The sequence below is a fragment of the Plutella xylostella genome, chromosome 10, assembly GCF_932276165.1.
Source record: "Plutella xylostella chromosome 10, ilPluXylo3.1, whole genome shotgun sequence".
In the NCBI taxonomy this organism is placed as follows: Eukaryota; Metazoa; Arthropoda; class Insecta; order Lepidoptera; family Plutellidae; genus Plutella; species Plutella xylostella.
The window spans coordinates 4,103,791-4,131,609 of NC_063990.1; the positions used below are offsets into that span (position 1 = coordinate 4,103,791).

Here is a 27,819-nt window from a genome sequence, read left to right on the forward strand (position 1 = left end):
AATTATGTGACCTCTGTGCCCGCTGTATGTGAAACAGAATTATGTTCAACTTTGATGCCAGGCTGCCGTAAATGTATGTGTACTCTGTTGAGCTGTCTTTGACTGGAACTGGTAAAAATGGGTCCGCTACTGAAGTTGGAAAAATGCAAATGCGAATAACTGGTAAGGGTTACGAGTACGTCAATAACGTCAATAATAATCTCGGAATCACTGTCAGTTGGGTTAACGTTATTTATACCAGCAACAGGCATTAGTGGAATATACCTATAGGTTATAATATAATCAGTCTTCTACATTGGCCCCTATTAAACAAAGCATGGAAATGCGTGGTAAAATATGTTCTGCAAACAAAAGCAATAAATAAATCTATGTTTTACGAGCAGAAAATAGAAAAATCTCAATCGGAACGTGATAAACAGTACGGCCGCGGACCGGCTTAGGCTTATCTCAGGCGCTGACTTATGATGTCATTATTTCCCTTTTTGCAAAAATTTACCGAGCAAAAACAAGGACGCGACGCGAATACTAATTCAGCGCGGTCAATATATTGATATCGGAGAAGTGGCGGGCCCTGGGGTACGCCCGGAATGAAAATACCTATTTAAAATAAAACAGACACGGGCAATTTCAGTGTTAAATCTCATAATTCAAATTTCTCCTCGTTGTTTACCGGCCACGCTTCGGCGGGTATATAGACTCACGAAATCTACCCACATCCGTAACGAAAGCCTGCTCCGTTATTTATGGAAAGCTACGTTTCATTGTGGTGGCTCGTTTTCATTTTAACATTTAATCTTTTTTTCCGCTATCTAGGTATTGTGTACTCGTGATCAGTCGAGTTTAACGCTATCATTTGTTTTTCACTAGACTCCCAATGCGTACGGCTTTGGCTTTTGATTTATACTCATGGTATTTTTACAGTTACTACCAAACGAAAAGTTATAATTTTTGTGGTCTATATTTTTTTTAAATATTATAGGTACCTACCTATATATGAGACTGCAATGATAGCTTTAGTAAGTTAAGCATTTCGTTTTATTCGAACAAGCTAAGAAAAAGAAAACGCATTTTCTAGCAGAAAACCCGTCCGTCCTCACATAAACTACGGTGATTTAGTAAAAAATATCGCTTATTTGCATTGGCAATACATCGGGACGAACGTAAAACACTTGGATGCGAAATGAAATGGACGAAATAAGATATAAATGGCTGCCTGCACACTGAACCCAGATTTTACGTTCATCACATTTTTATTTCTGAATCATTTTTCTATGTAGGTATGATATAGAAAGATTTTTAATTTTCTGACGAAAAGCCTTGTGGGTATTATTCTTGAAAATATGATTTATTTTAATTCTATGGAATGGATATGAAAAGAGGAAAACAACAAGAGCCCATTTGCAAAGAAAAATCATAAATAGAGCGCAGCGCAAGTATGACATAATGTTCCAATAGATTATGAGGATGTCTCGAGGAGAACAAGATGGTTGAAATCTGTTTACAAACAGGATAAAGTGAAGGAAATGCCGGCGGGACAAATTGTGACAAGTGCGCTCCGCGACGCGGTCATTCCATGGCTGCCAGAAAATACAAATAAACATTTTTGACTGGAGGCCGCAAGCTCATTTAGAAAAAGAAAAAACCCTCGTTTTTGACGACGCCGTTTAGCGCAGATGCAGACGCTCCGCATAATGAGTTGTTACGAAATATTTATTCCCTCGCAAGAAATTTAAGCTTAAAAACCTGCAGTCAATCACGGCTGCGCTGAAGAAACCGAATAATTACCGGAAGGTATTTTTCATAAAGATTTCCCGCTACAAAGGCGGTAAAGCGCTCACCACGCGTGCAGTTCAGCACTGAGCAATTGCTACTATCTTCCTCAGCTCCGGACGATGCGAATTTACATTTACATTTTTCATGATAGTAAGCCTACGCTCGTTTTATATGTATGAAAGTGGAGGGCTAGCGCCGCCGCCACTCGAAGGCTGACTTCTGAAGCGTGCATATTAAATGAACGACCCTCGACGCAGGAGCCTGTTCAGGTCGCGCCTCACTTGTTCTACCGAGGTTTAGATTTACGTATTAGGCCGTATTTTAAATGAGAACTTTGATAAACTTTTCATTGCCGTTATATACCGAATAATCATGTTGCTACATTCTTACTCTAGCTTGCTCTATAGCTTTGTTAGGACAATGAGATTGTATTTCTTTGTAATAAACTTCAGTTTTATGAACTTATATTCGAGATAGGTAAGTAGATTACGTTAGAAAAATATGTTATCTTCAGAAAGAATAAGAAAAGTGTACACTCGCAACATCAGTACAACAATCTCAATATTGAATTAAATCTGAGCTAGATTTTCAGGAAAAATATTGTTACAGAATAGGTCTGTGTAATTGTGTTTAGTCAATTATTCTTTCTGAAAAGTTTAGATTAAATTTATTTTTATGATAATGTTTTGAAATAAAGTTTGTTATCAAACTAATGAGTTGTTTTGTTAGAATATTATCGATTAATATGTGATTCTATTCTCAGATTCTACATACTCAAGTTATTTTATTACTATTCAATTAGGTGAGAAAGCGCAATATTTCAAAAAACCTCTCATATGCAGCTTTAATATAGCAGGATACATACCTGAAACAAGACAAAAATACATAAATTATCCAGATTACATACAAAGCGGGCGAATCATTACCCGGAACAATAGATAACGTTCAAAAACTCAAGGCAAATAGTGAAAGATGGTGAAAGACAACGCTAAGGTGCGGTAGAAAATCATTTTTCACCCCATAAAACACAACGCTCAAAATTGCACTTAATGTAGTCAGTCAAAAGACCGTTTTTCGTTTGTATGTCGATGCGTTTTAACTTGGTCATATACCTATTCGTGGCAGCGTATATTACGTTCGCTGTAGGCTCGCCCCTTGTTCTGATAGATAGGAAATGAAGACAGATTAACTTCGCGTGACTGTACAAGGTTGCTAACCCGGTAGGGACCACTTGTACAAATATGGCGGTCGATTTCAACCCAATATTTCAGTTTGCTATGCGCCTGAGGGATTGAATAGCAGATCACTTCTAAATACCGTTAGTTACCTATTGTGTTGTCTCAGCTCAGAGTAACAGAGGCGCGCATGAACCCCCAAAAGTGAAGGCACTGCAGGTACTCATAAAATTATTAAATAAAAGCGCGTTTCGAAAGTTAGAAGGTTTAAATAAAACATGTATGCTGCTTCAACCCTTGTTTTTACTACCGATAGTCATATAATGTAAAATGATAATCACGCAGTATGTGTAGTGATTTCTGTAATGCTCGGCTCGGTGATGACGACACGACGCTTCGTCCGGACCCCCGACAGTATATTTGCGTGCGTGTTGGCGTGCGGGTAAACAATTAACAACCATTTTAATGTAAACACATCTACAACATAATTATTATTTTTTCTATCTGTTTACTATGAGCGAGTAATGGCTCTATTAATTGCTGTTTAAAGGCTTTATTTGTTGTTCAAGCTAAGTGATGAAGCTTTCGTTAGCACGCAATTTTCTTATTAAAACTTAAAGTGCCTGTAATGTAAAAATAATAGATCGCTATTAAGTGTTGTACTGTAAATATAAAATAATACTATCTCAAAGGAGGGCTTGTTCTCTGTATAGTCGTAAAATTTGAAAGATTATTGAGGCTGTATAAAACACTCATATTTTATTCAACATCATTGAGATTCACTGAGCACCTGCAACACCAAATTTCTATCACCTAATTCCGGCAACTCTAAATCCGACCGTAATCATTAAGCTAAAAGCAATGTTACGTCGAAATTATAGAAGAACGCGAAAGTATCGTAATTTTTTATTTCAGGAATCATTTATTTTCGTCAACCAATTAGCCGGGACCCGCCGACGGAAGAAGCTTCCGTCACAGCCGCGCAGAACCCCAAAAAGGGTTGTTTTACGATCATTTTTTTGTTGCATAATCCCTCACATCGGGTCTCATTGTGCCCGGATAATGCAGGCACTCGTGCGTTCAACGACCCAGATGGGAGTAAAGATGTCATTGTCAGCGAGCGACTAAATCCAGATTCGCTGTCGAGTGACTTTCTAATTCGGCTCGCGAGAAGTTTGTGAAACGTATCCCCTGTAGCGCGACCTGCGAGTGACCGCGGCCGCTGCTGCCTAATCCGATCCCGGGAACTGTTCTCAACTTGCGCCGCCCGCTTATAATCACTATACACTAAACAACTGCGCTAATTTATACCGCAACTGGAATCAAGTTGGGCCACTCTAAAACGGAAACAATGTAACAGCGAAAATCCTCAACAAGTTTGTTGCGAACTGAAGTTAGTACTGATTCTGTGCAGATACGAATAACGGTGCCGAAAATAATAACCAAATTCGTAGATAAGTAGGCACAGACAGAGAGATTTTATTCGGGGACAGTCTATGTGATATATATTTGTCTTGAGCGCCGCTATAAGCCGGTAAGCTTGTTTCCGGTCAACATAAAAATAGATACATTGTAAGAGTTAGTCGGGAAGGCAAATGTGTAGTATCAATGAAGGGTAGGGGCGGTGGGCGCGGGCCGCTAATCAATCGCCGCCGCGGGCGCGTGCACCGCGCTATCTGTCTTGCCCCGATTGGGCCAGATAACGGCCCGACGCACGATTACCTACGTATATGGGAATGGCCCATTTATTAAATTAACTTCTTCGCAAATAGATAGTATTAGGGGAAGTAAATAAGTCTTCAAGCCTCGCCCGAAATGGATAGGCCACGGCCGATACAAGATAGAGATTAATTCTGTCATTGCGTTACAGATTTTCATTTAAACATAATAATATATACTTAACTTGATTTGAAAAACATAATACATTTTTACAATGTGACTTGCATTAAGCAACTCTTTGAAAATTCACTGCTTTTTTAAAATAAAATCCGTATGTGGATATCCGACATTCGTATAATCGGATTCTACTGTATCTGATGGCGACGTGTGCAGCGCGGCGAGCTTGATGTGTGACATGCCGCGGTGTATTGTATTTTATTGTATTATATTATATTGACATGACACTGCATTCATGGCATAGTCTCATAACGAAATGATCACAAAAAGGAAGTGCCTCACTGTTATCCCGTCTCTATTACTAGAGTTACAACGTAGTGCATTAGCTTATTAAAAATGCAGTTTGACATGACAACAAACTTAACAGGGCAATGAAAAATACTTGAGAATTTTCTAGTTTCCATAAATCACCGAGCGGTGAATGCTGAGAGGACTTTTAAAGTTAGTCGGATAAACTCTCGTAGGAACTCTCAACGAGATTAAAGTCATAATTTATTTAATGAGAGGAAATAAATGTTGTCGAATATGAAACTAGATTTCCAATTCAGTGAAAAACCTTTCTCGGAAAAGGTAAGGAGGAAAAAAATTGGCCGAGAAAATCTCGAGATACTTGGTAAGTATGGCGCGTTTTTTCGAATAACCGTACGTCTCGAGATAGCGAAGGGACCGGCTCATTAAAGTCAGCGCGGATGCGGGACTAGTTTATGCGTGCCGATACCTTTAAGGCGTTAAAGCGGTCTACGGCGCGGAATGAAAGAAATACCGCGGTCTCGCCTGCGTAATCTGGGAGAATGCCCTTTAAAGCCCCACAATTTAATGCTAAGTACGGCAATTCCAGCGACGGTGAACGGTGTTGTCCGGAGGTTGCACTAGAGGGTTGAAAAAAGTGATACACGCGGGGTGCGGGACGAGGGGTGCGGGGTGCGGGGCGCGGGGCGGCAATCACGGTTAGTTAGCGGAGCAGCTGGTCCCGAGTGCGATAACACTTAAGGTGTTTTACAGCGCCCGCTTCTTGCCCACCGCTCCGCCTTAAGTTGCCTCTCTCCGATGAAACACAAGTTTCGCGGGAGCTTAGCGGGAGAATTTCCCGGCGCAGCTACAGAACTACATCTGCACAGAACACAGATACGAAGATTTAGCAAGGAAGTGATAATGTAAGTAAAAGGTATTGATTTTAATGTGGCACAGTGACACGCTGTGCAAAATAATAATAATAAATATTGTACTTATATACACAATTACACAAGTAATCGTAACAAAGAAAATAATTTAATAAAAAGTGATTTTTCAGGTGTTATCAAAAAACTTTCAGCAAGACTACAAGTAAACGTTTTTAAGTTTCTATTCAGAACATAAATAGATGCCTAAGTTAGGTACTCTCAAAACTTTTAGCAGCCTGTTTTATGGACGGATACTTTTAGCTTTTTCATTATTTTAACTAACGTAGCTCCATAAGCATACACATTGACGTAAATGTAATCTAAAAGTTGTTTCTAAGCGAGAAGCTGCGCACTAAAACAGTTTATAGCACTATAAATTCACTGAAGCAGTTTCCAAAGTAGTAATTTGACGTGTAAAAAGAATTTAATTATAATTTGAAGCAACAAAGTGGAGATGTGATGTGTTCGCCGCAGCGGCGGCAATACGCCAGTTTACGGCCCGGCCGCGCCACCGGCACAGCGTAAACCAACTATACGATACTACCACCTGTAAAGGAAATTGTAACAACCCATACTCGTTTTATTTCACTCACTGTTTGGAGAGATTGTAAAAAATATGTCACATAATATGTTTAAACTATGTAAGAAATTCCAATACCCTAAATAGTATAGTGCGTCTGCAAATTAAGAAAGAAAATATCTTTTAATCTTCACTGTATTAAGAGATCTCCATCCTTATCTCGCCAAATTGGGCTTTAAGGTTCTGTAACAGCCGAAGGGAGAATCTCAAAAACAATCTTCGAACGGGCCTCTTCATTCTTATGCCTTGAAGGAGCCATAACAGTTTCATTCGGCAGTGAACAGTTTTGCGGAACGAGTACTGCGCTGTAATCGGCTCCCCGAGCGCTCGGCTATTTAATTAATTAGTAGACATCGAGGCTGGCGCAGGTGTGCGATTGGCATTACGGCGCCATTACACCGCGCGGCTTGTACCGCCGCCCCCGAGCTTCCACGCAACTACTTATACTTTGCATAAACACATTAACACCACTCTCGGCCCTAAATCCGAAAATTCAATCGCAAACGGAATCAACGGAACGAAGATACCGGGAATTCAATTTACAATTCTCCGTACATCACTGACGTATCAATTGTTCGATCTTACTAAAAGACAGATAAACGCACCGATCTCACGATTGCTTTTTCGATGAAAAAGACTGGAGATTCATCGATAGGACGCGCGAGTTCCGAAGTGAAAAATGTACATTTGGATGGCGATAATTCGTTTAATTTCCGGTGAGGGGTGCGGGGTGGGGGGGGCGGCCCAGATTAATTCAGCACCGACGCCGGCTGAGATAAGGATACTGAAATAAATTGAAAATGTTCCGAGATTGATTTGAATACCTCCGAGGATATATCGATGGACGGCTAGTGACCGCAGCTCCACTCCCTCACTACACTCACTACAACGCCGCGACTTATCGGAAAAACTGGCGAAGCTAATGAATAAATTAAACTTCGCTTCGCTGGGCATCGTGAATTAAGTTGGGGGTATAAATATTTTCCGAAAATGTATGGAGGAAATGAGAATGAAATGGCTTCATTTGTCAGTGTTAAAAATGTGATTACGGCAATACTTATCATTTTGCTCGACGTTTATTCGGCAATCTAGCGGTTAGGTACATCCGATATGCCTCTAAAACACTTAAGTAAATATACTTTGGTCTGTACTAAGGAAGTGAACTTTTAAAAGTAAAGCTTCCACGTACCTATTTTATTATGATAGTAGGCTATGTTGCTCCTATATAAATCATGAAAACTATAACTCCCAAGCACTCACATAAATAAGTAAGTAGAACGCTTGATGGGATTGCCGCCTTATGGCCAAGCTCTATAATATATTTTTACAATGTTGACTCCATAAAAATACACATCGGTACTCGTGCATACAATTTAAGTCCACTCACAGGTTGCCAAAAATAACTGTAACAACGTGATGGTTCTATCTATCTAGTAAGCCCCATTTATTCTAAATTGTGTTTCTGCAGAACATTAATCATATTCTATTCACTAACAGAGAGAGCGTCAAACGAAATTACTTTAATATCTCAACTCTAATCCCGTGAATAATAAATGCGTGAATCTCAAGTTTGTGTATTAAATCGTTTGTAAAATGATAAAATTAATGTAATCTGCGTGAGCGGGCCGCGATGGGACACGGCCGGCGCGCGTGACCCGCGTGCCAAGGAGACCTGACCCCCGGCCCGAGACAGCGTGATACTCTCATTTACATATTACCTCTGTGTGCCGACGAATTACAGCTCCACCACTCAAATAGTGGAAACCAGAAACAAACATGTGGAAGTAATCTGGAAATTGCAATCTTGCTGCGACATGCAACAACAATACGAAGACAAAACCACAACGGGCTGACAGTCATTGGCTCTCGGCGGAATGGAGAATCAAAACGTCCGTCCCATATGAAACAAATTGATTGGTGTGCAGAGGCGCTCGGCAGGCGCCGGCCCCGCCAGCAGATTGCTAATAGCGCATGCTAAACTTATTAGCCAAACGGAAAATGGCATTAACAGACGTACAGCCAGCGCTACTCTCGTGAAACTTCATTTGCCCGTCAAAGTCGACACGGGCACGGCTACGTGTGATTGTTGAATCAATCAAACTCTAACGGACTCAAATCAAAAACAACCGCGCAAAAGACGAACAAATTTAGTCTAGCAAAAATCCCTTTGGCGTAGGTGAAATTTCATTTTTTTTGAAAACTGACTCGCAAATGGGAAGCCGGTCAGTGCGAGAGTTTAATTCAGAAAGATAACAACCGTCGACGTCCAGTGAAATGGCCGCTTTCAAAACGTTAAAACAATTTTATCCTGGGTAATCCCGAAGTGTCAGAAGATAATAAGAGTGACATTTGGAGCGGCGGTTAATTCAGGAGCGGCGGCGGCGGCCCTCGTTTGTGACATAAGCCTGTTGGCACCGGTAAACCCATCAGGTGCGGGCTCTCTAACCTTGCTGGACTATAGACCACGCCCTCCGCCGACCGACTGACCCCACTTATTCCGTTTTAAGCTACACTGTCCCCTTTTTCTGACAGATTTACTTGACATTGTCGTGTAATTTGAATAAGAAACATTATGATAAATTTTATACCTTATCTGAAAGTTATAGCGGACTCGTTAATAACGACGTTACTAAAAATGAAGCTCTGCATTAGACACATACAGTGCGGGAGAAAGCAATTATTCGCATTCAGTCAACAAAGACAACTGCAGGCAACTGCACAAAGAGCCCATTTCATAAGTTAAAGCGTCACCGACGATAGTTATCCGAGCGCAACTAGTGATGCGATAAATCTGCAGAGCACACTAACTATCTTCCTGAGACTGCGCTGGTAGCCGGCGCTGGCTGCTCGCAGCTCGCACAAGCCCCGCCGAGGATGAAAGTACAGACAGAAAACTAAGACGATTAATCCCAGGGTGCAGCGGCTACGGGAGAATTTATTATAAAACGTTCTCTCGAGCTTTTTTGCGCTATCGACGCGTTATTGATAGAACTTGAGGTTGGTTTACACTTTTTGTGTCCATACTCTTTATTGTTATTTTATTATGAAGATGAGACTTCATCAATACCAATATACGTAATGATGAAATAAAATAAGACTGTCTGCTCTATCTAATAATGCAGCCACAAAAGTGGAATAATACTGTAGGATTCTAGATATACGTATGAACGTATAACTTTTAGCATTAAGTCCACCCTTTGTACACTTATTTATATATTTGTGCAATAAAGGATTAAATAAATAAATAAAATATAAGTTTAGAGTACCTAGTCGCGTGATGCCAGTGGATTAATTTAAAGTGACCACGTCAAATGTCAAATGTTAATTTGCCGCTTGTTTTTATATCATGTTCCACTAAATTCTTATGCAAATTGGACAGCAGGTCATGAATGAAGCCGTTAATGTAGACGACTGAAACAATTACGCGTAAACATCTTTAGCTATAAGGGTAAATAAGTAGGTTAGATTTAGCTTTAAATTGAGAAATGCAAATAACTAGGTTTAGAATATTATTTTGGAAATAATGAAAATCTCGAAATTCCTTTTCTGCGGGAAGAGCGCGGTTATAATTTAATCCCGCGTGTCACTGTCAAATTAGAAACATTAAATCCATAGACACACTCATATCCCGAGCAGTGACATTTCTAAACATGAGGGGAACAAAATGGAAGTGACATTCAGTGAGTATTTAAGCGACCTTGGTGGTGGTGTCTGGCGACTAAAAGGGTGGATTTCTCTAATTATTCCTACATAAACATACCCGTTATAACTAAGCCTGACATAATGCATTTTACTTAGAATTTATTAGCATGTTGTCGCAAGGGATACGAAGATATTTATACTTTAAGTGTGACAAGCAATCAAGTAAATTTACAATATATTATGTAGGTAACATAAAAAGTGATTCGTAATCACTAGCTCCCTTGAAACACGATGAACGAGCAATTTACGAACTTTGCGATAGGCGCCCGAAGAAAACGAAATAGGAAAACTTACAGAGGAATATCCAAGAGTTTTAAACTATCTAGACAAGGAAAGCGAGTTCTAAAGGGTAGGCATGGAGAGGTGAGGGAAGAGCGGTGACGTCACACGCTGACGCTGTAAATAATTGCTCTGTCGAACACACCTGCTGTAAAAGAAAATTAAGTGAAACGCCATTTGACTGAGTGACGATGGAGCGCCGAGCGCTGGATAAGGTTAATGAGCTGCCGCCGCCGGCGATACTGCTCGTTAATTATATTCTCTTTTAAATATCCACGTATTTTCCCAAGTAATTTACTATCGAGTATAGTATATGTAACGTTAATATAGTAAGTCTGGCGTACCAGTCGGTTACAGTGTCTTGGAGCTCGGCAGATAGTGGCGACACACGGCGCGATAACGTTTATGAGCAGCTTGCATGACCCGCCCCTCTAAAGACGCCTCGACACACGACATCCAGGACCGCACGAAAACTCGTAAAAAGGCAGACTTGTTTATCCGAATTACTATCGGATTACATTTTATTTGGTCCAAACAACCCACTCCGAATAATTAGCGATAACATTTACGAGCAACAGGGACCGAATGTTTTGCCGGAAATTTCCGCATAAATTGGAAAGGTAACACTGACGACTCGGGTGCGTTTATTGCCAAATTCACAAACATTTTTGACTCGACGAATAAAAAGTTAGCATCAGTCGAGTTTCCGAAAGCGAACGCCGCGATAAAACCGCCATATTTTCATGGCATTTGAATAAAAATGAAAAGGATGGTCAAAGGTCGGTTAATTTAATATGAGCGTTGGTCATTTCATCACGTGGATGGTGGGCTGGGGCTTGTTTTATTGCTCGGACCAGCGCCGACGAAAGAACGAAACAAAAATGTAACAAAGGGTAATAGTGATCGCGTTTGACAGCTGTTAAGCAGTTTTATTATTGCCGGACGGGCATCGCAGCGCCTATTTGCATAATTGAACGGCCACTTGGAGGCACTAGCATTGTTATACTCTGCCGAGCCATTTGTCAGATTTGCTGTATCATTTATGCATGTGGCTCGTAACAAGAGTCATCGTCGTTTTTCTAGTGTATTCATTATTTCTCCTTTTGTGTTGTTTGTTATCCCAACCGCTCTTACCCTAAGAATGGCCGAGGTGGAATACGTAAGACATGTCGACTTTTCTTTATTGACACAAGCTGCCGCATTTTTGTAACAAAGCGAAGGTTGAAAGGGCTTAATCTGGAATTTGGTCAGGTAAAATAAACATTTGCTTTTCGTTGCGCTCCAACAAGTTAGAATGAGAATACCTTTGTCGCTTACGGTCAATGCAGAGAAACCGAATTGCAACACTCATTTAAAAATACATATATACAACAACATGGAGTCCAATATTGTATTTTGTAAAGGTAGAGGTAGGAGCATTATTGTGAACGATATGGCATTTTCAGATTCTTATCGGCAATCTTGAGTGTTCCACTTTTACGAACAGAAACGGTAAGCTCATAATATATAGAGGCTCATAAAAATCTAAAACAATACCCATAAAAAGCCCATCAAAACTTTGTAATACTCGCTGAGCATCAATCAAAGTTGACCTGCAACTGTTACTTTTTGTAACAATTTACTAACAAACCGGGCAAGTAGCACTCTCAAACTGATCAGAAAACAATAAAAGAGCTATTAAAAGAATAAACTAGTGCACAAAAAGCTTTATCTGTGAAGCGTTAATGTTTAATGGCCGGCAAACACCGCTGGTGCTGCCACCGATTTAAAACTGATGACTTTTGAAAGCAGCTCCGGAAATAGCTACTTAAGGTCGTGAACTCAGAGCACTTAAAAGAAACACTATTAAAACACGTAACCGCAACGTATTTGCTATAGGAAATGTTCACGGGGAAGACAGTTGTTTTTAAAGAAACCACTAAATAGAAAAGTTGGATTACAAACTAATTATAGTGGATTGTCTGAAAGTGGTTTTTAATATCGCGGCATGCAACGGGCCTGAGGAGTGAGCGGTGAACCTGTCACGCGGCCACCACACGCCCATACAGTCACAATGCAGCAGAACAAAGCAAAATAAAATCTCTGTGTCCGCTGGTCTTTTCCTTTAAACAAAGAACATAATTATTTCCCCGTCATAATTCTCTATGTATTGTTACTCGGCTGTGAAACTTCAGTAATATCGTTAGGCTTCGCGGCAATCCGTGGACGGAGCGGGGACAAAGCTGAATACCTAATGACAACCTGTTTGAATGTACAACTCCGCGACAAAGGCATAAGTCAAAAGCAGCACTAGTTAGTGTAATGGAAACTTTTCTGGCCTGCTAATAGGAACATGCCAAGTGAATATGGTTCCGTTCGCGCTGTATTCGTTCATTCCTTTTTTACCGGTCAAGACTGAATCGCATTAGCTTAACTCACTCTAAAGCAGCTTTGAAAACGCCTCCTTTCCTATCTTTGTAATACATTCTACTATAGTAAAAAGCGATCTTAAGCCTAAGGACCAAGTTGTATTAAGCCATTTGACCACGATCTCTGAACATGATAAACAGAAGAAGCTTTCCTTATTTCATATTTTTCGGACATCAAAGGTCGGATGGTTATTGTTGTAAAAACATGAAAATAAACGTGAACTTTTTATTATAACTCACATTATTTGGGCACACTTTGAAGCATTGTAGCTTTGGGATTGACTTTTACGCGCCAGTGACACGAGGCCTAGTCGCGTTAACCTTTAATTTTACTCTATTCTTTCCTTTTTAATTTAGCCCCTTTTTGAGGCTTTATGCCCTTTCCGTATTAATGTTCCTAAACATACAACATACTTAATTACTTATATATGTATAGTAATATATTTAATAAGAACAACACTCATAGGTTACAACAATGTGAACTGATAACGATAATTCATTATTATTTAGTACGATTTTATGAACGTATGTAGTAAACTTAGTCTATAAGCATGGCAAATATAATATTAACAGCGTTATCATATTTAAAACATTTATTATTTCATAGAACAACAATAGAGCGGCCATACCGAAAGCCGTCGGCGCGTAAAACAAAATGTATTTCACGCAGAAGCAAAATGGATACTTCATTAATTTACTTACAATGAAACGACGATGGATGAGCGCAATTAAGCCTATACAATTAATAGCTACGGATAATGCCCGAAGTGATTTATCAGTAGCTGCTACTCGGCTGATTGACATTTTTAATTTACCTCTGCACGAGACACTATAAGTGCAGCGCTGTGGACGCGTTGGCATTTGTGGCGCTGTCATCGGATCCCTGGGGGCTCCCGTATTTATTACGGAAACTTTCATGGCTAGTGGATTAGCGTGAGGGTTTCGATTTTTAAAGCACTGTATTTGAATATGGACAACCGAATAGTGAAGTGATTATTGCTCTACGCTTTGCGATATCGATACCTTCTTCTTACTGAAAGCCAATTATTCAAATGTTTCTTCCTAATTACAATAAAGTAGCGCCATAACACTACGCTTTTCAAAAGATGAACCTCAGCGGAGGCAGCTCAAAGTAAAGGTAAGGGATTCAGCGAATCAAGATTCATGAATCAGTTCAAAAGCACATTCTGATTCAAAATGACGAGTTTATTCCATAGGTATTTTTTTGTTTTATTCTTTTTTTCTTTTGACTCGAGGAGAAGCTCATTTCATCCCCTTGTTGTCTATGAATAAGAGTAAGCCAAAAAAGTCATTGTGTTTTACCCTTCAGATAAAAATACTTAGAAATGAGTATGAAATTATTCTTCAAGTTTCCAGGATAGCCGGATTACGATTAAAATACATAGTGAACAGATTAATCCCGTCACAGAAACTTTGCCGAACAGTATCCCTGTGTGTAGTTTTGGAAATTTTAATTAAATTATTCACCGAGGCAGAACGTCAAAAGTTGTAGAATTTGAGGTGGGGGCGGCGGCGCCGTTAAACGGTGAAGTCTCAGAGGCGCCTGAACATGTCAGTGTCGGACAGGAAGAGGTCACGTCCTCCGGGCTTGTAATGGACTGCTTGAAAGCCCTGATAGTTCGCGGTTTGTTAGCGGAGCCCCCCGCCCTGCGCATGCGTCTCCACCGACTGAGTAAATAAACCCACAGGGAATCCACTCATGCAACTGATTCGCTAAAGGAGACCTTACATTGTTCCACTATGTAGGCCTCAACACCGATAGATGCGTTAACATTAAATTTAATTTTAAATATGTTTTTCCCAAAACGGTTTTGTGCATTTATTAGCTCGTACTGCAGCTACGTCGTCGAAGCATATTGCCTACGAGTTAAATTGGAGTAAACAAATTTAATCACTTGCTAAAATTGGTTTACCTTGCCCGGTTGTATTAGGTTGGATTTCATTTTCCGTTTTAGGCTGGTCGGACGAAAATATGTTAATGTATTTAAATGTCGAAGCTGTAAGTAAGTTGGGAGGCGCAAATGGGCAGTAACGCAGTGCTTTACAGCAATAACGCGCAAACCCGCTCTGAAACATTACCCGTTTAGCTTCACTTACTAGCCTATTATCATAAACACAAAGTTACCTCTCATTCTAGCGATAATAAATCCACTTGTCGCTTGTGTGTGGAAGTTAGGACGTGTTGCACAGGCCCGTTAATTTTTGTGTTCCGTTGCCAAAGGTGCCAATGCTCTATAATATTTATACAGGAAGGTATGGTATAGGTATGTAATGTACAATTTCTTAGATTTTCTTTATTAAAAGTAGATCTGCATTAATCTTTCAATATTTCTCTTAAATACAATAAAATAATGTACCAAGGTAATCTCGCTGAATAAAATATTGTTTATAATATAATATTACTGCAAATGTTAAGTAGTTAGCAGTAGTGTTGATAAGAAGTAAGTAAATGTGTAAGATCTAAATGAAGGACTCACGATCCCCGCATATTACAGTTGTGAAGCACCTACTAAGTGAGTGTTAGACTCACCACGACAAGACTTCATGGTCCCCAGTGGAAATGATACTCAGACAGTCGCTGTTCATTCCTAATAAGAAAACCTTTATGGTAAACAGGTTAAAGTTCATATTTCATCCAGTATCCCGTGGCTTTTGAGTTGTTATTCGCGCGGTGGCCGACAATTATAATCTTCTATTCGATTTGATGCCCGTTGGCTCCCTAGGGCGGCTGAGCGTTGCTCGTTTTGCCCACTAAAGTTTAAATTAATTCTGGACTGATACAATCCTCCTAGTGATTTCAAATCTAATAAATAATAGACAGTTCTCGTGTTCGATATCTCGATTAAAGTACATAGGTACCTACTTCTATGTATAGTGGAAAATTATTAGGTATTTCTAGAAGGAAAAAATATATTAACACCCTTGCTTGCGCTGATGCATACTTGATTAAAGCTAACAAACCACAAAGGCGTTACAATATAGCTTATTGGTAGCTGAAATATGAAAATGAAATTCAATCTGCATTCCACCTTGTATATTTAGATTAAATATGATTTAGCTGACTTTATTCCGGAACCCAACCCCAATTCATGTGTCCATCATCCGAATCCACAATGGAATGGTTTCACACTAAAATAAATTACAGTTGGTATTAGGATTTAGCCATTGCAAAGCTGTGTGTGCACTGCGATGCGATGCAAACACTAAATGACAGGTGGACGGGGCGCGGCCGCGAATGGCTTTTTTATGCAAATCTGCGCCGGGCCGGTTGATATTCGCCGGCCAGTCAATTCGCACCGAATCACTCGTGACATTTAATCGAGAAGTGAACAAAACTTGTAAATGTAGTAACGCTGGCGGTGACAACATGTCCCGCCCCGCGCCACGCAGGACGCATGTCAACAAATTTCAAATTAAAAATAAACTTTAAATTCGTCACCCGCTCGCGCCAGCCACCATAATGCACCGATAGTTAATTGAAAAATGCTTTATCCAGATTTATTGTAAATCGAACATTTAAAATGGAAGGTTAATTTCCTGCGGTTATTGGATCCATGTGTTTAATGAGTGCAACTTCGGCTATCATTCGAAAAGTTTTCCGTTTAAATGTATTTCAGATCAGATAATTATTGGGAAAAGTCGAAAATCATATCACGTTCCCTGTTCATTATTATAAGTAGATAGCAGAATACAGAATTCTCATAGTGGTTCAATGCTTGTACTTATTGATTTCAGGTTATAAAACAAACATAGCTTCGAAAATAAAATTATAAAGCTTAACACGATATTATTTAGGCTAGAATAATAAGAAGCTTATTAAAAAGATAATGACGAGCTTCCAAAGTTGATTAAAAACACCTGTTGCTTGCAGCTTTTAGTTTTAGAACTACCTATACCTGCTTACGCTACAAGCATTTTGTTTACCAACGCTAAGTTAAAGCAAATTTTATGTTAATTTCTTAAGTGAGTATCCAAAATTTATTGTAATAAAATTGTCGTTATTAGAACCTATCACGATTCTTCATTATATTTAATTGACAAAAGGCACATACATTTAATACAATTGAGGAAACCATATGAAGGAATCTGACTTCGTCTCTGTAGTGGCAGCACGAGAAATGTAGGCTATGTCTTCAGCTTCACCCAAATACACAATTTCAAATTCAATATGACAGTGAAGGTCTCACAGTTGCAGCCACGGAAACAGTGGCCTGCCTCGGAGCGAGGCAGCCGCGCGAGGCAACACGTCTGTCGCATCACAATGTTCGAGGTGCAGCGTCTACTCTGTTACACTTTACTGCCTTCCGCTTATGAAACCGCGCCCGAAACTGTTGGCCGTAAAACTTACAGTGGATTGTTACATTGAAGCCAACTAAACAAAGACCCCGGCACGTGGGGTTTCATCCGTGCCTTTTCATGGCAACGCCTTTAGCACCGATTTTATGTTGCAAATACAACTGTAATTTCGAAACGGAAAATGTATAAAGAAACCTTAGACGAAACTGGCAGGCGAGTATAATGCGGATCTCGCCCCCGGCCGCGGGCTCGGCTGCTTGTAACATAAAAATCCCGTTATCGCGACAGATTGTTTTCATGTTAATAGGATGAAAACAGGAGTTTGAACGCTTTAAAAGGTAAAATAATGTTAAGGTAATGCTTGTACCTACCTACTGAGGTTTATTATATTTTTTCGTTTCCTGTTTCTACGTAACAGAACCGTCTGGAGTTTTGGGAATTCTTATATGATAATCGGCGCTATAATGGTAAGTACATGAAACAGATGATTGTACCGCGTGCACGGACACCGACCGCGCGCGGTCGGCTGCGGTGGCAAACACGCAATTTGTTCTGAGCGCTAAATCGACCGCAAACAAAAGCCCAAGAGCGATTCGCACCGCACCATTATTCACCTGTGGTCGGACATGATAATGAGATGGACCACTCTGATCAATGTTTGTGTCTACATAGGATGTGGGTGCTAGCTAAATTGAACCAATTTAATTTCTTTGGCGCTGATTAAACAGCGAAATTTGAAATTCAATGGGGCGAATTAATGAATAAATATTTAACAAATTTGGAGTTGTGTGGGTGAGCGGAGTTTTATTGTTGTAGATGTAACGGAAAAAAGAACATTGAACCGTGAAGAGTGTGTTTTTATGGCAATTGTTACTTATCTGCCTACATGTGCTAAGTTAGTTCGCATAATACTTATTTCATTTAATATAATGATAATACATAATTGACTTTAAATAAATACTTACCTATAGATATAGGTATAGATATAGGTAACTATTATAATAGTATAATGAATGTATGACAATCACGCTTTTGTATAATCCTTTCAAATTTTCATAACTGTAAAAGAACCGTAATCCATACTTATAATCCCTTCTGAAACAAGACACCATCAAAATCACCTTATCAAACCCCCGAGTCAACTCCTCTGCTAGATTCCGCTGGGGAATGACATAAAACGATTTCACGAGAAAGACGATATTATACTAAATTAAGGGATAATGCTCTTTAGCCGGTAAGTTTTAACCCGTCGAAATTAACTTAGCCTTTGTAATTAAGATAGTTAATAAATGGGTGCGTGCGAAGTCGCTTCGAGATATGCCCGGAATGTTTTAATATAACTTAAACAACCGTGAATAGTTGGCGCGAACGTGTTGTTGTAAATACGACACAACTTCTTGTTTGAATTGTTTCAGTTAATTATGGCTGAAATAAAAAGTTCATGCAGAAATTCGCTGACCGCCGTGAAATTTAGAACCGCGTCAACGCAGACATACGGCTCGCAATTGCCATGGTTGTTAATTAATCCGAAACACTTTTTGGCTCGTTGAGCACAAATGGGCGTAATTTGGAAATTGTATAAGTAGATCTGGAATATCATCAGTTCGACGCAGCAGTGTGCAGGGAAATAATTACCGAGCGAGCGACGGGGCGTCCCACGGGAGCGGGCCACTCGCTGTCAGATAGCACTGCTATGTACCTATGCAGTGAATGCAGCAATGATCCACCTCCATACGCATACATTATATATAGATATTTACCTACGAATCCGCGCCACTGAAATTCATTTATTATTTGAAATTATTTCCACTGAAATTATTTAAGATCGATTCGAATTACTGAGTTATGCGCTCTTATAGGAGGCTGAGTTACTCGTGGCAGATGTGTGTGGCCACACCTATGGTTTAGTTGCAAAATATATAAAAATAATTCTGTAATCTCCGAGACTCTTGCAAAGTGGGGGTAGATATATGTAAACCTAGCAGCATCAAAGGTGATAGTTCATTCGCAAGTAGCGCGCCACGTCAGGTAGGGTAGTCTAATAATAGAGATATGCAAGATCCCACTCGGTGTTTGTCTTGTACGTTTTACAACAGCGATTCGCATTCAACCTGGCACTCCGGCAGCCACCGCTGCACTTTACAAGGATTAAACCGGATAATGTGTGTAATTTCGCAGAGTTTCAGAATCTTGTACAACTTGCTCGGGGAGCATTCTCACGTTGTAAAACTGTGTTATGAACTTATTATGAATCGAACGTAGAATGAAATGAAGTTATTAACGCCGGTTCAAGTTCCTGCTGCAGAATAATAAGTATCTCGAGCTCCGGGCTCCGCTCCTTCCGATCAATAGTGCTACAAATTAAAATTTATATTTCTCGTTTAACCTAGATAAAAACATGAGAAAAACAATAATACCCATAGCTTGTCACTTGTCGATAAGGGGTGTAATAAAATCGTGTTAAACGTTAGTGGCGCACAAAGGCTGGCTCGTTATTACTATTGCTGTATTTGTTCGCGAAGTGCTTCCATTATTGTTACCGACAACACAATGAGCTACAGTCACTTTCCTTAGTAGAATGGATGACTTTTCAATTGCTACCACTCTATTTACCTTGGCTGACAAGAAGGTCGTCTAATAGCTTTCCACTGTGTCATTTCCCGCACTCACTATTTTTTTATCCTTCCTTTTCGAGGCTTTGTCCCACAGGAAGTGATTTGCTAAAATACACTCCTAATGTATATTCTAAAAGCATTCGCTTCTTAGTGTTCTTTGCTACCCCAATTCACGGCTTCGATTTATAGATACCGGTGCTCAAGGTGTTTTTGTTAAGGCGTAAGCAAATTACTGGCTGTGATAATATTTTTTTCGTGAAACCGACTGGTTTGCCCTTAATTGTTTCCGATATTGTAAAAAGTTAATCTAAATTTAAACAACAATCTATGCTTAAAGAAATACCTACAATATTGTAAAAGTCTACAGTTAAAGCTGTTTTAAAATTAAACCTTATAAATAGTTATTCTAGAACTGGCGCCATTTTTCTTCCATTATCGGATTCCCTAAGGAAAGTATTAAGCGCCACTTTAGTCCTTGGTCTAGGCTGTCCCTAGGCACTCTAGAGCTGCGGTCTAGATATACAGGATGTATATCAAGAGAGGCACGTGACAGTTCGAGATACCTCAAATACTTCGCTTAGCTATTTCCGCCGGCAGCCCGCAAAGGTACGAGGCTTCTCACAAGATGTGTTAGAGGTTTATGTGATAAAATAAAGCGTTAAATCTTGTGATGCTAATTATCAATTTAGCAATACAGCACGGTGCCAAAATTATTGGTATTCAGAAGTGGTCGAAAATCGGGAGACTAATCTGCCAGTGGCCTAAAAAATATCTAGGTAATTAGTAAAAGTAGTGTTTTATCATCTACTGAATAGAAATAGAGAAAAATATTAATTTACCTTGTTTTCCTAGCAATAAGTAGGTTCAAACGGACTAAGTTAGTACAAAACATTTCATAGAAGAACTTATTATTTTTATTAATTTCCTGCTTCAGTGTTTCCTACAAGTTTTTCCACTTTATGGAAAATATTTTTAATTGATTGAGTGTACTAGTTAAATAACTTTTATTATTATACTTTATTTTCTTTACTGCTGTTTAATTTTCAAGGATTCATAAGAAATTGCTATATGCCTAGGCTAGGTACTTAGGAACAAAACTTGTTAGTAAATATCAATTTTAGAAACTACGATATGTACACTATGTAGAGCTACAAAAAGTATTTTCTTTCACAAGTTTAACGCTCTATCAAAATGGAACTTTTAAGAATGTAGAAATATAAGTTATTTTGCATTGAAAGCGCTCCGGCAAGACGGTAAGCAGGTGATTACGGGGCGTCCCACAGGCTCTGCGCGAGCCTCCGACGTATTATATCACTAGAACGTGCTGCATTTTTCGACCGATTTTAAATTTACAACTTCGATTTAAGCACTGGCACAGTAACTTTTTTAAAACTGAATTTTATGTCCTGTGTTTTCAATATCGTTGTAAGCGGGCAATATTTTCCAAATTGCAATTTGTGCTTGAGGGGCTTACTTATCAGTAGATAAAGAACGTTAAAGAGCATTTAAGTTCTGTTGTAAGATGCAAGAATTAAACTCAGAGTAAATTAGTACAGGAAGCAAAAGAAACTAAATACAGAACTTAAAACATTTCCTCTTCATTATACGAACTATTTGAACATAGCTCCAAAAGTTTCGAGTCTGTAGACAAGAAGTAGTTAAGAAGCTTTTCATAGCGCAAAACACACAAGACAACTGAGTGAGCGAGTCGGTGCATACACAGAGCGAGACGGAAACATGGAGAGGAGTTTCCAATGCGATTTCATTATTCAGACACCACCACTAACACGTTTTAAGGTGAATCAATTTTGGGATACAAGTAATATGAACAGCGGCGGGTGGTTTGCCGCTCCCGGCGCATCGCCTCAGCCCCGCTGCCCCCGCGGGACGCCGCTTGCGCCGCCACTTAGCACTCTCTCAGAATACACACACTTATTCATATGCTTGCAGCCGTGCATCGCAGACATAAGACTTTGTTTGGAACAAAACCCCAGAATAAATAACGTTGCTTATCTCGCACGGATTCGGAAGGCTTTATTCTGGGATTCGCTCTGTCGGGTATATATTTGTTTGTGTATAAATAACTTGGACTGTCAACAAATATTCAGAATAGTAGCATGAAATGGGTCAGAGATTATTAATAAAATATCAACCTGACACAAAAGCTCAACAAAGTAATTTTATTTTAGCGTACAACATTGTTCCGTACAATCTGAAATAGCAGAAACGCTGACGTCGATAAAAACAAAGGTTTTATAAAGTCGCGAAAAATAGCTAAACACGACATTTCCCAACGGAAGTTCGCAGTAAGAAACCGTGGAAATGTCAGTACGTGAAAGACATAAACTTTAAAAATAACTCGGGGAACACGTTCGCTTTTTTCGAGTGAGAGAAATTCTATGGCACTCAACGGAAACGATCGCCATTTATGATTCACGCGATAGGCGTCTTTACACATCACGAACGGAGTGGCGCCGCTTGAAATATAGATAACACTAGTCTTATGCAAAGTGAGAGGTGGAGTGGGTTTACACGGAGCCGCGAGCTCACGCAGGAATGTGTCCCACAGGTGCCGCCGCGCCGACCCGCCGGCACAGATTGCTTCTGCTACTCTGTGACTCTTAAATATTCACACACGTCACGGTGACGCCAACCGTGTTTAGTTTTTATGCCGCATTCAGAAAGGGCCAGCGGCAACTGCCAGCCGACATCCTCCCAGCTCACCCTCGATGTCCCGCCCTCTACGCACGAAACGCAAATATTTTATTACGATATCTACAGATATACTTTTGACTTCTCTACAATGCCTTGAAGAAAAATCATGCGAATTATTCGGAAAATATTTTAATTAAACAAAAGAATGCTTGAGAGAACTTTTTGTTGAATTACTTTTTCAAATGGGGCCATAAATTAACTTGTAATGGTGCTATTAAAAGCATCATTCGCGAATATTTAATGTCCGAAAAGCCTAAAAGATTTTTATATTTTTTGTAAAGCTTTTATATCCACATATCCACCCTTTGAATTAAGTCCCTATTCAACAATGGTGATATATAGAGTAGAGATAATATGAATAGGCTTGAAGAGGATGGACCTTAGTATAATATTTTATATAATTTTCTTTTGTATGACGAGGCTTGGCGGAGTGGATAATACGAGTATAAGAATGTTGATATCGTTCAATAGGATTACCGAAGTCGCTGAAAGTTGGGAGTCACCGCCGGGGCGAGGGTGAAATTATAATTGATAATTCAAATAAGTCTCAAATTGGGCGTCGAAAGTGTTGCGCGGGGCGGCGGCGGCGGCGGCGCGGGGTCGTGCCGTTACGAAAAATAGATAATAAAATGTATTGAAATGGCGGCGGGCCGGCTTATCCGGTTGAGAGTCAATGAATATTTGATTTCAATTTTTTTCCCGACGTCGCCGTGAAGTATTCACGCCATACCTAATTTGATTTTGGCCATTCCGCCCGTTCGCCGGGGCAGTTTGCATTCATATTCAGTTTGAATACGCGTTTGGGTTGGTTCTTGCCGGAGTTTGATACAAATAAACAGCGGATATTTTTACATTTCTTGTGAGGCCAACCCGACCCGACTGATTACGTTCGGGATAATAACCAGCCCAGTATTAGGGCTGCTTCTCGAATATTTTTACAATAAATATTACTTACAAGTATTGCACGTTTGGATTATAATAAAAGGGTACATTCTACTTTTAAGGGTGCGTGTAGCTTACAAAGTAATTTTGTAAGCGTGAAACATTTTATATAAATATCTACCTTCAGGTATTTGACGTGGCTTCATTTCCTAGAATAGCGTAGGTAAAGGTATATTATTTACATAATAGCCCACTATAGACGCTATTGTCTATAAATATTCAATTAAAAGCAAAATCTTGGCAGAATAATTACCTGAAAGGGTATCATCTGCCTTTCCTGTAAAGGCTCGGCGAGCGCTTCAATTTATGTTTGTTCAAAATATCTTCTTAATTCTATGGCTATAGAGTTTATATTGGGAATTTATTGTTAGATCAAATGGGTGTTAATATTTATGAAATTGCATAAATGACGCCTCGGTATTTCATTGAGTTGGAATATTTGGGTCAACCTGGTTTGTAAACCAGGGTTCACCGGCGTACATTTAACTTTGTACTTTGTTATTATTGGTGTAATGGTTCGTTTACAACAAATATCCATGTTTAATACATTTCTGCAGATTTTAATTAAAATCTTGCACACTCTTGGGATGGAAAGCGTTTTGCATGTGTCAATATTTAGATGGAAATGCCATCTATTTATTTATTTAGGAAAATCAACATTGTTACAGCGTGGTACAGATATAAGATAAAATTCATTACAGTAAAGCTACTTGCAAATTTCCTCTGTTATACCTAAAATAAATGTGAAATATATGCCCGTCTTCTATATTTTTGAAACTTTAACAAATTAAACGATGTTGACTTTTCATAATTATCCGATCAACGCTCTTAGGTCTTCATTTTCAGACAAAGCCTGAGCAACAACACACAAAGCATAACATCCCATAATATATCAGTTTACAAAACAAAATATCTCTTCCACGTCAATAAATAAAACAGAACACCGAACAAAACAACACCAATTATTCGAGCAAATTTTCACTTGTACTTTCGCCCGTACCGAAGAAAGCTTCGAGGAAACCATATATTCTATCCGGATGTCGATTTGTTATTTATTATGCCGGCAGTAGTCGTAAGTCGTAGCGAGGGAGCGGGAACACCGAGCCTATTTAGTGTCGCTGCCACCTCGAGGCCGCGACCAGTGTAGTGCGACCCCCGCGGCGCCGGCCGTCACTCCGCCGCCCCCGGCCGATGCGTCTCCCGCTCCACTGGACGAGTCTCTAGCAGGATCGGCGCCGGTATTTATTCGTTGCTAAGTAACCAGCGACGACTTTGTGGCGAAGACGGCCAGTGAAATGAGGCGAGACGGACACAAAAATGATATGTTTGCCTCCGTGACGTGCGGGAGCCGACTCGCTGACTGTCGCCGCCGTCGGGAGGAAAACACGTCGTGCGTGATTTCGCCCTTTGAGCGCTACTAGCTAATACGTTTTATTACCCACGGAAATATTAATCGGGTTTTATTATCCAATATAGGTACAGTTTTAGTGATGAAGTATTTCGGCATTAGTCTCCGGTTTTAAATACTGAGTTATGACTTTGTAAAAGTTTCCGTAAGCTATAAAACGATAAGTGGTTGCGTTTTGCCCTGCCGCAGGTCATATTTGACGTAGATGTCTATAATTTTACAGCCGTTGTTTGACTGACGTAAACCGTTTAAACTACAAAGAAACGCCACCTGAATATTTCATGGCTACACAGCAGTGCATATTCGCAAGGATTCCAGTATTTCTAGTACACTTAAACTACAAATTAGAAATGCAACTTACCTCTGTGCCTATTGGTTTGTTTGTCGAACATTAGCATGGCGTCCTCAATCTGTAACAAAGAGAAGAGCATAAAATAAACTTCAAATTCTGTAAAGATCGAGGAAAAATAGAGAAAAACAAGGACGTCGCGCGCAATTTGAGCCCCGCCCTAGCAATAAAACACTCCCGCGCTGTAATAACGAGTAAGCACCGCGCAGAGTAAACCACACGCTGCAAATAAACTTTGATAAGCGGGGGCGAGCAGGTAATAACGTATTCATAGAGAAATAAATGGAAAGTCGGCGGTTAGGACATGAACAATACACGCCAGCCGAGATGCGCTGTCACCGCTCCTTCCCGCCACTAGTTGCCCGCGAAAGATTTTTTAAACTCTACACTCCAGTGATAAACCTGATACGAAACAAAATTGCATAGTAAATATTCATGCGTCAGGGCACCCGCGCGTAGCTCCCGCGTAGGGGCAGCTTTCAGTTCATTATACATTTTTTGGTTTAATTTTGAGGGCAGTAAATTGTCATGGTAATTTATAAAGCCACTCGCTTCTAGTAAAATGGCCTCGGGTAAAAAACGAGTGTGGGTCGAAGTGTGGTTTTGGTTGGCAGCATGTGTTGTGTGACAGCGGCGTCGCGGCGTCCCCCGGGCGGCCGGGCCACTCCAGGGCGGTATGATCGATGCCGGACACCCAAACAAGTGACCTTTCCCTGAATTATTCCTACCTGTGGAAACGTTTATTTAGCGGTGATTTGTTTGCGCGGGAATTGCGACGCTCTTGTTTGGACGCGTGTCAAGTGGACATTGCTGGTTGTAAAAAAACACTCGACTGTTTTCCGTGTTTTTTTTAGATTCCGTAATTGAACGTTAGTTTTTAAATCCTTTCATCGCGATCAGATTTATATTCTGACCTTCATAATCGCGTAAATAAAATGCCTCGGTAATTATGAGGTTAAAAGCATTCAGTAAGTAAATATAATTTAGTCTACCAATAAGTCGAATAAGAGAAAAGTAAATCTAATATCGCTCAGAAGTGTAGCCTTACCCTTCCACTTGTACACAAATACCCGAAAGCATAATAATATCAATATTTACCAAAGAGTCGCAATAAGAAATCTTGTAAGGAAATTAAACAATTTGTTTGCTGGTTCGCTCGCTCGGATTCGAACTTGGCTCCCCGGGGCGTCGTTACGGTCCTTCCCCACAGCGACATCGGCGCCGATCAATACCACATGCTGAATAACCGAACGCTTTTCCACTCAAAGGAAATTAGGTATACGTCGGTAATTAAGGATTAAGGTGTTTTGAAACTTTCACGGGAACGTACCAGCTGCGGAAGACGATTTAAAGTCACTGTATTATTAAAACATAGGTCACGTACACAGGTCATTTGCTCGTAAAATAGATATTAACAATCAATGAGGAGTTTTCTGTCAGCTTTTTAATGTAGGCTGCCAGTACCTACTCCATAAATAGTCGAAAGAATTTTTAAAATAATTTCAGGCACCGAAATGGATTTGGGTGGAAAACTGTAGGAGAATGAATTGGAATAATTTTGGGAATCCTGATATTTTTCATGCGCATACTGCGGGCCGGAGTAAGTGAGCGAAATTGGAGGGAACCCGGCTGTAAACGTTCAGAATTTTTATAGTTTGGCTCGGACATGGCACGAATAAAACAAACTTTCTGAACCAGTAGCGAGTTTCTTTATCTTTGTGAAATATTTTAGTCGGTCTGACTTCGCTACGAAGGTACGCGTGACGGATGACTTGCAAACTTCATTTTATTCTAAACTAAACCCACGATAAAGCAGCGTAAACAAACTTTGTCTTTGAAACCTCAAACAATGGAATGATTCAACTAAAATCATAAATTATTTTTCACATTGTACCAAGTACAATACCATAACGCTAAATTTGAATTTCCCCTATTATAAATTCCCAGCTCAACAGACACCGCATTACAAAAACAATGTAGGGCACCCTAAAACACACGTAATTCATTACATACCTGCTGCTAAGCTGTTGTTTCAGTTATAACTTTATTTAAGGGGGACCGGCGACTCCCACGGGGCACCTGTCGCACTGCGTCCGACCAATTTACCTGCACTCGTTTAAGTGAGCGCCTTAATTTACCTTCTTTCCTCTTTATTCTTAAGATATATAACATAAGAGACATCTTTAGACGGCTCATTTTCAACCGCGCAAAATTAAGACAGCACTTTCTGTTCACTGTGACGCGTTCTGAATTATAAGTGAAATTAAACACGGATTTGCAAACAAGTTACGAATTTAAATTAAAAGTGTCTGATTGCAATTTTGTTTCCCAAAGTGGAATCAGAATTTTAGCGCGGTGGTGTGTTCTTTGAACAAAAGCCAACAATTTGTTATGATAAAGTCGGCAAAGTCAAATTACAGCTCTGGGCGAAATTGACTCATTTTTGAGGGGAATGCAAAATAAAAGTGTAGTATGAGGGAATGTAGGCAGCGGGTGGCGG

The 27,819-nt window shown here is 39.8% G+C and overlaps 1 protein-coding gene across 9 annotated transcripts in view; it reads right to left on the reverse strand.

The window, feature by feature from the left end:
* The window catches only part of LOC105385394 (RNA-binding protein Musashi homolog Rbp6), a 405,128-nt gene that overhangs the window by 69,586 nt on the left and 307,723 nt on the right, over positions 1-27,819 (reverse strand). For all 9 annotated transcript variants that reach the window (XM_048623319.1, XM_048623318.1, XM_048623317.1 and 6 more), the window contains one exon: positions 25,332-25,380. In XM_048623319.1, the coding sequence (XP_048479276.1) occupies positions 25,332-25,380 (49 nt within the window). The remainder of the gene's footprint in view (positions 1-25,331; positions 25,381-27,819) is intronic.